Source organism: Lupinus angustifolius, chromosome LG18 (genome assembly GCF_001865875.1).
Source record: "Lupinus angustifolius cultivar Tanjil chromosome LG18, LupAngTanjil_v1.0, whole genome shotgun sequence".
Lineage (NCBI taxonomy): Eukaryota > Viridiplantae > Streptophyta > Magnoliopsida > Fabales > Fabaceae > Lupinus > Lupinus angustifolius.
In genome coordinates, this window is record NC_032026.1 from 10,504,232 (window position 1) to 10,516,618 (window position 12,387).

General features: G+C 29.7%; 2 protein-coding genes across 2 annotated transcripts; both read right to left on the reverse strand.

The window, feature by feature from the left end:
• LOC109332321 (non-classical arabinogalactan protein 31-like) lies at positions 800-3,925 on the reverse strand. The gene is made up of 2 exons (XM_019567265.1): positions 3,513-3,925; positions 800-1,311 (listed from the first exon to the last, which is right to left on the reverse strand). Exons 1-2 carry the CDS (start codon positions 3,853-3,855, stop codon positions 1,019-1,021), a joined length of 636 nt encoding a protein of 211 aa, XP_019422810.1. The 5' UTR covers positions 3,856-3,925; the 3' UTR covers positions 800-1,018.
• Positions 4,979-7,347, reverse strand: LOC109332320 (extensin-1-like). The gene is made up of 2 exons (XM_019567264.1): positions 6,690-7,347; positions 4,979-5,494 (listed from the first exon to the last, which is right to left on the reverse strand). The coding sequence occupies exons 1-2, from the start codon at positions 7,285-7,287 to the stop codon at positions 5,202-5,204; spliced, it is 891 nt and encodes a 296-aa protein (XP_019422809.1). The 5' UTR covers positions 7,288-7,347; the 3' UTR covers positions 4,979-5,201.

Genomic DNA, 12,387 nt, shown 5'->3' on the forward strand with positions numbered 1-12,387 from the left:
TTCGAAACCACCAATGCTTTCATCCCTTTATTAATGTTGTCATAATTTCAATTTGGATATAAAAAATGGAAAACTTGAAATATATAAATTATATTTGTTTAATAATCTAATTGCCTCTTATTCATATTTTATCTTTACATAATAAATAGATCAGAAGTATAGATATAGAAAACATTATTGTTTATTTAATAGCAATGAGATAGAAAAATTAGTAATTATGTATATGATACTATGAAGAAGTTGGGCACTACAATATCATACTCGAACACAAATTTTAAGTACTTATTTTTATTTATGTTTTCAATAATAAAAATGTAATTTTTTGATAAATATAAAATGATTAAAGTATCATTATATGTTATTTTTTGTTTGTTAATGTATGATATTTGAAGAGGATCCTTCCTCCCATACCCACATTCATTCTCACTGATTTTTAGGTGTGATTACTCATTCTCATTTAATTGATAATTCTATTCTCTTATGTGGGCAAATCCTTTATGTGTGATTAATCATTCTCATTCTACACAATGTTTTTATGTGTAGATGGGTAAATCTCTTCCCACTGATTTTTACGTGTAATTACTCATCCCAATTCTACACAATATGCTAAATATTTATTGGATCCAGATCCCATTGTCATAATGTCATCCTATATATACCCATTGTTTAGACTTTAGACCCACGGAAGCATATTTTTGACTTTTGACTATAAGGAAAATAGCATCACTATAAATAGTATTATTTTCAGAAACATCTAATTAAGATTCTGGACTGAAAAGGATAAAATACAAATTAGACATAGAACCAAATAAATTACCGTCACTCTTTATTCAATGATAATAATGCAAACTCTGAAGTAACTACACGGCACAACTTTAGGGGTAACAACAACATAGTAACATAAAACATATCCTAATCCCACGAAACACTAGAAAACAAACAAGCCCGAAGAGCATAGCATAACCAAATAACACAACCCACATAATTAGGTAGAATATTTAATTTCCATAATATTATTTTAAAGTGGACATTTAGGCTCTAATGCAAGAGGACCAACAGTGTAAAGCGTGAAAGGGCCCTTCTGAGACACGTAAGGCTTCTCAATCCTAAGGGTAGAACCAGTGACACCACCATGGAGATTAGAAGGCTTTAGCCCAGTGGATGCACTCACCAAAACAACATTGCACTTGTGAGCACCATAGTTGGTGATGGTCTTAGGTGCTTCAAGGAAGAAGTAACCATTCTTGTCAGTTTTGGCTGTTTGGACCAGTTTGTATCTAGTGTTGTTGCATTGTAGCTTCACAATGGCTCCTACAGTTTCAATAAAGAAGTTCAGATACAATGGTCACTTCTCAGTTGTCGCTTAGCACGAAGGATATATACTAAAAAGATATTTTTTGTTTCATATGTTGTGCGGGAGTTTCACCAATAAAAACAAGTAATATCCATTCAAATATTTAAACATATTATCATTATTGTTTTGAGTCATCATGATTGGTGGAGGATCATATGAAATAGAGAACCCATATTTTGAAGAGTATTTCAAATGATGTCTCAAACTAATTAAAATATTATTTTTTGTTACATTTTATTTTTTTATTTTATTTATGTAGCGTGATTGGTCTTGAAACACTATTTGAGATATGGAATGGGCAAGTGATTTTTATCCATATTTATGTTACAACAATGTCCTTTTATTGGGGCAAAAAGTGGCAACAACAATGTGTCATATTCTTATAGCCGCATGAAGATAAACCAACTTTAGCTAGGTCCTGCCATCCTGCCTTCTCTCACATACACTAGTAGATACAGTCCACAACGGTAAAATGTTCAAAGAAGGTTTGCTTCTTACTCTAACGAGTAAAACTCTGAAAAGTTACCTCATTTTATTAGCAGTGTATTGCATTTTTTTCCTTGTCCAAAAAAGTATATGTTAGATTTAAAATCTGATTTGAAAGTTTTCAAGCGTGATTTGAGGAGGAAAGTAATTATGATGAAAGATAACAAAATTCTCCTTGATAAGGTATAAATTATTTACACTCAGTATTCTTTTATGTTTTATCCATATCCTTTCAAGTTTATTTAATAATGAATAAGGGAAAATGTATAAAACTTCCATAAATTCTATATTTTTACAAATAAGTATTATAAACTAATTTTTCTTAAAAAAATTGTTAGTTAAATTAGTAAATGCATAAATATAATATTAAATTACTAATATATTAACATGAAAATCACTTAAAATAACATATAAAAAATTTAAACTACATGATTGACAGTCAAAATTACAAAATGGATGCTTAAAAATTTTTAGTTATTAATAATCTAATATATTATTTTTATGTAAAAATCAATTTTACTATAATTAACATTAGATATTTCATAATAATTATATAAAGACGAGTTTTTGCAAAACTTTTCCCAATTAATAATGATAAGATAACAAAACTCATCTTCTTGTTCGGGTTTAAATTATTTACACCCGGACCCGGTATTTTTCCATCTTCACGGTTTTTTGTTTTTTATTTTTATAAGACCCACTTCAATTTTTCGGTACAAAGATCTAAATGTCATGATAAGATAAATTTAAAAGGTAATTAAGTGTAATGAAACATAAGCTCTAGAAGTATAAGAATGACAGTATAATCAAGAAAATATTATACTATCTTATATTCACTTGAATAATATAGGTAAAATGATCACCTATCTCAAATGATGCCTATCATGTGAGTTTATATATGTTATCTCACTCCTTTATAGAGATAGCAAAAAAACCTGGCTTGTGGGTACCCGTGAAAATACACGCAACGGGTAGCCGCAATAATAGTTTATGGATGAGAGTAGATTTTGTGATACCTACTCTTCGAGTAACCGCAAATTTATACATTTAGTTTTTAGTTAAAATTTTATATATATTTATTATTATTTTAAGATTATATACTATATACTTTATTATTATTTCATACTAAATTAAACATATGTGACTATGATCATAAATTTATCATATAAATATCATATTATTCATATAACAATTATTTTTACATATTAATTATTAAAAATTATATAAATATATAATTAAAATTAAAAACTCGTTAGATACTCTCTACTCGCACGGGTACCCATAAATATTGCGGGTTTGGGCACATGAAAGCACTATCCAAGCTTGTTGTCATCCTAACTCCTTTGTCTCACTCCACGTGTGGTAAGAGATATAATTGACCAGAAAATATTTAATAATTATAATTTTAATTTAAATAATTTTTTCCAACCAATTAATTATAATAGTACATGAAGTGGTACAAAAAGTGTCACAACAATTATGTTTTAAATTTTTTCTTTTATTAATTGTCAATATCTGATTGGACTCACACAATGAGTGATATATCATTTGGACAAATGATCTTTGTCTGTGACAAATGGTGGACTACCTAAATAAGAAAAATTGTAGATCTATGTACATGCAAGCCAAAATGAAGAGAAAGAAATGTGAGATATGGAGTAGAGAGACTAACCAAGTAGTGGTGTGGCTCCCAAGAGGGTGTCAACCCCAGCATACTTGCATGGCTTTACATAAACAACACCTTGAACAGCTACAAAGGTTCTAGCTATACGATGATGCACTGTTGGTGAAGGTGGTGGTGTCTTAACAGGTGTGTGGGTCGGGGGTTTAGCCGACGGAGCAGGAGAGTGGACAGGTGCAGAAGCTGGTGGGTGGTGGTGGTGGTGATGGTGATGTTGTGGGTGATGAGGAGAATGAGTTGGGGGATGAGGTGGAGAAGTGGGTGGAAGAGTGTAAAGCTCTTCAGCAAACACAGTGAAGGAGGTCATTAGGAGAAAGAGTGGGAGTAATGTCATTGCTCTAAGATGAGAAAACACTTGGCTGAAGAGAGTGAAAGAGAAAGTGATGTTTGCATTATGTTAGTTTAATTTGGGATGGGTTGATTTATAGGGGCTGATCCTAAGATTCTGTTGGGTTTTGTAGTTTAGGATGTTTACAACCTAATGAAAAATCAAATCAACTATACCAAAAATAGGGGGTTGTGAGTTCCAGTTCCATCATCAATAAAAAAAAATGGGAGTTATAAGGTGGTTTGATGATAGAGTGAAAGAAGTTGAGGGTGGAGGCTCACCCACAACAAAATACTAGCATACTAATAACTAACATACTAACACTTACCGATAAAAAAAACTATACCAAAAATATTTATGTTTTTATACAAATCTAATAATATATTGTTAATTATTTAAATGTGTTAGTATGATAATTAATAAAAAATTAAATGAGATGTGAAATGCATTAAGCTATGAAATAAGTGAAATGTGTGAAATAATTTATAGTAATTAATGAAATGATGTAGTGAGATAGCAATTCAGAATGTATGATATATTAATCATAAAATGTAATGTTTGAATAACCTCCTTTTATTTTTAATGAATGAATAAGTAAATATATATTATTGATGTATTTTTTAATGTATGTATGCATTCATGAATGAAGACATGCATGAATGGTGAATTTTTATTTTTCAATACATGTATGTATGAATAAATGAATGAATAAATATGTATTTTTTTATTAATGGATGGATAAATTAGTTGAATAATGTATAGATAATACATTTTTATTTTCAAATATATGTATGAATGCATAAGTGAATGAATATTTGAATAATATATTTTGTAATTTTATTTTTTGAATATATGAATGAATAAATGTGTAAATAATATATATATGAATGAGTGAGTGAATGCTTGAATTATACATTTTTTCTTTTTACACAGATAAGTGAAATGAATGCTGGCTCATTCTCCAAATTATTCTAAATATTTATTGGATCCAGAACCATTGTTATCCTATACCATTGTTTAGAAAGATTTGACTTTTGACTATGAAGAAAATAACATCACTTAAAATATATATTATTTTTAGAAATAGTAAGATACTGGGCTGAAATGGATAAAATACAAATTAGACATGGAACCAAATTACTTACTGTCACTCTTTATTCAATGATAATAATCCAAACTCTGAAGTAACTAAACGAATACAACTTTCGTGGCAACAATAACATAGTAACATATAACATATCCTAATCCCATGAAACACTAGAAAACAAACAAGCCCGAAGAGTATTGCATAACTAAGTAACACAGCCCTGTATAATTAGGTACGTAGAATATATAATCTTCATAATATTATTTTAACGTGGGCATTTAGGTTTAAATGCAAGAGGACCAACAGAGTAAAGCGTGAAAGGGCCCTTCGGAGACTCGTAAGTATTCTGAAACCTAAGGGGAGAACCAGTGATACCACCATTGATATTAGAAGGCTCTAGTCCATCGGGTGCACTCACCAAAACAACATTGCACTTGTGAGCACCATAGTTGGTGATGATCTCAGGTGCTTCAAGTAAGAAGTAACCATTGTTGTCAGTCTTGGCTGTTTGGACCAGTGTGTATATAGTGTTGTGGCATTGGAGCTTCACAATGGCTCCTACAGTTTAAAAAAAGAAGTTCAAATACAATGGTTATATATATCAAACAAAAGATATGGACTAGTATATTCTCTCAAGCCAATGAAAATATTAAGATTTTTAAATATTTATTTATTATTATCTATTTTTTCTTTATTATGAACAATTCTCTCATGCCAATGAAAATATTAAGATTTTTAAATATTTATTTATTATTATATTTTTTGCTTTATTGTGATGGATGGTGTACATAGTATATGAAATATGATACATATACCGTACGGCAGATATATGTTGAAGCTTAACTTTAATAAAACGGCAAAGTAACTTTAGCTAGGTCCTGCCACCTTCCTTCTCTCACATACACTAATAGGCTACTGTCCACAATGGTAAAATGTTCAAAGAAGGTTTGCTTCTTACTTAAACGGGTAAACCTCTTCGATAAAAAGTTACCTCATTTTATTTGTAGTGTATTGCATTTTTTTCATGTCAAAAAAAGTATATGTTGGATTTAAAATCTGATTTAAAAGTTTTCTATCATTACTTGAGAAGGAAATAATTATATGATGTAAGATAACAAAATTCTCCTTGGTTTAAATTATTTACCCTCAGTATATTTTTTTTTTATATTTTACGACTTTATCCATCTGCTGTCAAGTTTATTTAATAAGAAATAAGGGATGTTTTTAGGTAAAATATAGTTCAAGGTCACGGGGAAAAACCATGCTCAAAATACAGATTAATTGAGAAAAAAATATAAATAAAATTTAAAGTTAAAAGAAATAATAGAGTAATATTGACTTATAAAAAAAATTAAAGTTACATAATAATAATAATAATGAAAAAAATCTAAATTAATTATTTGCAAAATTTATAAAGTTTAAGGAAAATTTACACTTGATATTCTTTTATGTCCCTTCAGCTCTAGAAGAAGAATAATGATACATAATCAAGAAAATATTATAGTCTACTTTTAAACTTTTACTCAATGGTCTGGGGACAAATGGTGGACTACCTAAACAAAAAAATTTATTGATCTATATACATTGCATGCCAAAATATTAATCAAGTGAGAAACTCATTAAAATAAAAAGAAAGATAAAAGAACTTAAATTTCTTTCCAATTAAACAATAATAAGTAAAAGATTGTATATATATACTTTCAGTCCCATAATGAAGAGAAAGAAAGGTGAGAAATGGAGTAGAGAGACTAACCAAGTAGTGGTGTGGCTTTCCAGAGGGTGTCAATCCCAGGATATTCGCAAGACATTACATAAACAACACCTTGAACAGCTATAAAGGTTCTAGGTATGGTATCATGCACTTTTGGTGAAGGTGGTGGTGTCTTAACATGTTTTGGAGGAGTAGGAGGGTGATTGTAGTGGGTAGGTGGTGGTGTCTTAACATGTTTTGGAGGAGTAGGAGGGTGATTGTAGTGGGTAGGTGGTGGTGTCTTAACATGTTTTGGAGGAGTAGGAGGATGATTGTAGTGGGTAGGTGGTGGTGTCTTAACATGTTTTGGAGGAGTAGGAGGGTGATTGTAGTGGGTAGGTGGTTTAGCCGATGGAGCAGGAGAGTGGACAGGTGCAACAGTTGGTGATGGGTGGTGGTGGTGGTGGTGATGTGGTGGTTGAAGAGGAGAATGTGTTGGGGGGTGAAGTGGAGAAGGAGAGATACGAGGAGGAGAATGAGTTGGGGGGTGAAGTGGAGATGGAGAGATATGAGGAGGAGGAGAAGTGGGTGGAAGAATGTAATGCTCTTCAGCAAATACAGTGAAGGAGGTCATTAGGAGAAAGAGTAGGAGTAATGCCATTGCTCTAAGATTAGAAAACACTTAGGTGAAGAGGGTGCAAGAGGAAGTGATGTTTGCATTATGGAGTCTGACAAGGGTTTTATTTATAGGGGCTGATGCCAAGATTCTCTTGGGTTTTGTACTTTGAGATGTTTAGAGAAAAGGGATCAAGTGTCCCACAGTATGTCTCAAACCAATCATATTATACTATGTTAATTAAAAAATTCAATATTTATAACTTTATCAATTTTTGTTTCATTGTGATTGGCTAGAAACAAGATTGAGGACAACAAATCCTCATCCTCGTTTTCTATGTCCACACATATTTAAAAAGAAAAAATAAAAAATGTAAATTAACATTTTTTACATTATTTGTTGGTATATGATTAGTTTGGGACATAGAGATAGAAAATTTTGGAACAGACGATTCTGGTTCATGTTTAGATGGGGGAGGGTAAACACCCAAAGATCACCTGTCTCAACAAGTATGTTAAAGCACCCACAATGGTTGTTTTTAAGGATGTTCTTAATCGAATAAGAATGTTCTTATTCTGTTATCAATTGTATTGTTCTTATTCCTTGTATTATGTTCTTAAATAAGAACAAAAATTGATAAATGAGAACAGTCCCTTTAGGAGAGAAGTGCACTGAAAATACACAATGAAAGAATAAATACACACAAATATATCTAGAAACATCAAAATATCCACAAACATTAAAAAAAATTCCAAAATAATTACAAGAAATTAATTTTTTTTGCATAAACGAAAATTAAAAATAATAATCAACAAAATTTTATTTTTTATTTATAATTGATTTCTAATCTTTATAATAAATTATAACGATTTTTAATTTATTAATAAATAAGTAATTATTCTTAATATTTTGTTATGTTTATTATAAAATATAAAGGAGTGAATAGGTTGTGGGACCTAAATAAGAAGAAGAATGGTGTTTGACATTGTGAGGAAAAACTAGATGTTGTTTTTATTTAATGAGGAGTTATAATAAATTATAAAATAATGTGTGAGACCCAAATATAAATAACAGTGTTGTTATCCATTATGAATGCTCTTATACTCTGTCCTGACCAATCAAAATTTTACCTTTTTCTAAATATTTCTTTTTATTCTTGTGGTAACATCTGATTGGTTGAGGATAGAGAATACGACACCCTTAAAGACATATGATTTCTATTTGGTGAGGGTAGATGTATATGAATGAAGAATATCTCTGTCAAAATTATGTCCTCATTCCTGTTTTATTCAATCAAATTTTGATATCGATTAAATTTTTTGAGTAGCAGCAAGAAACAAAGTTAAAATGATATGTGATTTTTTTTTATTAATTGTCAAAATTTTATTGTATGAGAAATGGCAGAGGAAGTGGTTTTGGAACATGAGACTATCCAGACAAAGACTATCCCGATAAGATACTAATCATAGGGTAAACTCTTTCTAAACCGTGACTTTAGGATTTGAAATTTTAATTAAACATTCTGACATCTTGCAAATAAAGTTTGTGAAAATTGTAAATTCTTCTAAAGTGAAATTTTCTATAAATTATGAAAATGTCATTTTAATTTGGTCTTGCGTGTGAAAATTTCTGCTCACTAAATGATCATCCAAGATAGAAAGACTTTTACTTTCTTAATTTGAGAGGGACTCGTAAGTTAAACTTAAACTTTAAGATTTATATATTGATAGCTTAATATAATATTATTTCATCATTTATTTGTATTATTTTTATTCAATAATCAATAATATTTAAGATAACATAACGGATAATATAGTAAATGTGTAAAACTCTTACTTACCGGATAGATATTAAATAATAAAATGTTTGTTTTTATAATGTGAATAAAAATATTAAAAAAACTGATATTTGGTCAAATAAATAGCTGCGATTTCACACGCTACGGTGCTAGCTATCCAATATTTAGAATTTTGCACTTCTTGCAATGTAGATGAAGAAGTTCCCAAGGTCTTCGGTAATGTCACCATGGTTTGTTTATTGCAGAAAAGTGTTACCTCGATAATTTGTTCGTGCAATTGAGATGGCAATTAATTAGCCAAACTAAAAAAGTGCCTTAAAAACGGCTATTTTAAAATCCTCAATGTGCATGGCATGACATACATCAGTTTTTAAAATACACTGCTACACCAAACTTGTTGATAAGTAATGGAGCTATTTTAGCTTAATCAAATTATGAAATTACATTTGTTGTGTAAGAATGATGTACAAGACCAAGTACAATTGTTATTCCAATATTTGATGATCATAAGAACTCAATAAGCTGCGTTATTAGTAATTTATCAGTCTTGATGCTCCATCACACAAGGAAGTAGAGACATGAACATTAATTTCATATCAATTAATTCATATTAACTTAAGGAACCATTTGTATATAATTCATATTAACTTAACTCAACTCTTACACTTTGTTTGGTTTAGAGAAGAAAAGTTGAGGAAAGAAAACTTGAGAGAATAAAATGGATAGAAAATGTGATGATTTTTTAGTTGTTTGGTATGATAGAAAATGGAAAGAAAGTGAAGAGAAAATAATATAATTATTATTAATAATGATATTTTGTTTGTAATATCAAAGAGATGATATCTCAAAGTATGTCTTAAATCAATGAAAACATGCTGTGTTAGACATACTTTGGGACATGATTTGGAACATGATTGTTATCAAATTTTTTTTATTTCATCGTCATTGGTTTTTATTTCATCGTCATTGGTTTGGAACATGATTTAAGACATACTTTGGGACAATCGATTCTGGTACAATTTTTTCTGCATGTTTTACTCTTAATAATGGAGAGAAAACATAATATATGGGCTCACCAATTTTTTTCTTTCCTTCCTTCTTTTCAATGCAACCAAACAATAGAAAAAACTATTTTCCTTTCTCTTTCATTCCTCCCACTTTCTTTCCTCCCCTTTTCACCCCAAACAAACATAGCATTAATCTCAATTTTCTTTTTTTTCTTCAGTAACCAGTTAATCAGACATACTAAGTGTGGATGGATATAATTATAATTTCCATTAGCAAAGGAGTTACTTAACCTATAAGATATAGTCCTCCCTTGCTAATCATAACTCAACAAATTGAAAGAAAAACTTAAAGAAGCATACCCAATAAGATGGATGAAAAGAGTAGATACAAATCATACAATCATGATATAAGTAAAAAAAAAAGTGGAGGAAGCTTTGCAAAAAAAAAAGTCCTCTCAACTAGAGCATAAAACTTATAAAGATTGAAATCCTGATGCATGTGGATAATAGTCCTTTTTTTTTTTCGTGAAATGCATCTACATATTCTATAAAATATGAGTTAATATTTAGTTTAGTCCTTATAAATTTTTGAGTAAATTACATTGACACCCTATGAGTTTTAATGAAATTACACAAACCACCCCTCACTTTTTTACACTTACACAAACCTCCCTTAGTTTTGTACTTTCATTACACTAACCACCCCTGTATAAGAAATAAGTGTAATCTTTTAAACAAAAAATGTGATAAATACAATTAAGTTAAACAAAACATGATATATTGTGTAGACAAGTCTAAATAATATACAAATCAATGTATCTTTATTATTTTTGGTTCGTTACACTACATTATAAAAGTGATTTAAACGATATTTCTTTATAATTGTTGATGCATTTTGTAACAAAAAAATAATAAAAATACATTGATTTATATATTATTTAGACTTGTCTACACAATATATCATGTTTTGTTTAACTTAATTGTATTTATCACATTTTTTGTTTAAAAGATTACACTTATTTCTTATACTGATTAGTGTAATGAAAGTATAAAACCAGGGGAGGTTTGTGTAGATGTAGAAAAGTGAGAGGTGGTTTGTGTAATTTCACTAAAACTCAAGGGGTGTCAGTGTAATTTACTCTAAATTTTTGTATGTATAAATTTGATTTATAAAAAGGAAAAATTCAAATTATAATTAAAGGTCACACATATTGGTCAAAAAATGTCAAGAAAATAATTAATTTGAGTCATATTTGATATTTTGTGAATCATTTTAATTTTTTTTAATTTTTTTTAATTTCTTGAGAGGTAAATTGATTATTGTGAAAAGAATTTAAAAGAATCTTTAATCAATAACATATTAGTTAGTGGGTCATGCATCGTCTAACTGCAAGACAAGCAAATCATTTAATGAGCACAAGTAGTCTAGTTTGCATTACATGTGTATTTTGTCATTCAAAGGTTTGAAATCATTGAAGAGTGGGGTTGGGTGGAAATGGGGCTGTATACGTTTTCCTATTATTTGACATGATTCCAATCCAGTGTGCACAAAAAACAAGCCATGAAAGAGGTCATGATGTTCACATTACAGATCCAAATGACAATATTACAAAAGTGCATTCCTTATTTACTACGGTCATATCCTCTCATATAGTATTTTTTCAATCAATATTTCAAATAAGATAAGCCCAAAACCGTAAACATCAACCTTCCTCCCATAGGATTGATGGTCTTAGCTGCCATCTAGAGTGTCACTTCATCTGCATAAATTGACAAATCCATTCAAAGCTATGAAATAATGATGAATTAATCTTAGATGATTAAAGATCCAATTCCATTGGAAAGTGGAAGCCCCTCACAAAATCTCAATTAAAAAGCCAATAAACTAAACTAATCTATATGGTAAAATATTTAATAAAAATTAATACTTGATAATGAATAAATGGGCATCATTATATGTATCCATTGACTAAACTAATGAACAATCATTTATAGTAAAGAATAATAGGCAGGACCACTAAACTGTAAGTAGATTAAGAAGACCCAAATGCACAAACAAAAAGACTTACGTCACAGGGTAAGAGGAAAATACAGAGAATAAAATAATAATGGTAGTAAATTACTAATAAAGCATAAACTTAAGGACTTGTTTGTTACAATGCTTTCACCAAGGTAGAAATTTTCAAACGGCGAGCTAAAAGGGTTTCTGTTTCCAGTTATACATTGGAAAGTAAGATTTCATGCGGCACCTAATTCATTCTCCACAAAGAAGGTAAGATTTAGTACGTAAGAATCGGCATCCGAATATTGTTTAAGGGAAGACTAATTCATCTAGAGTTT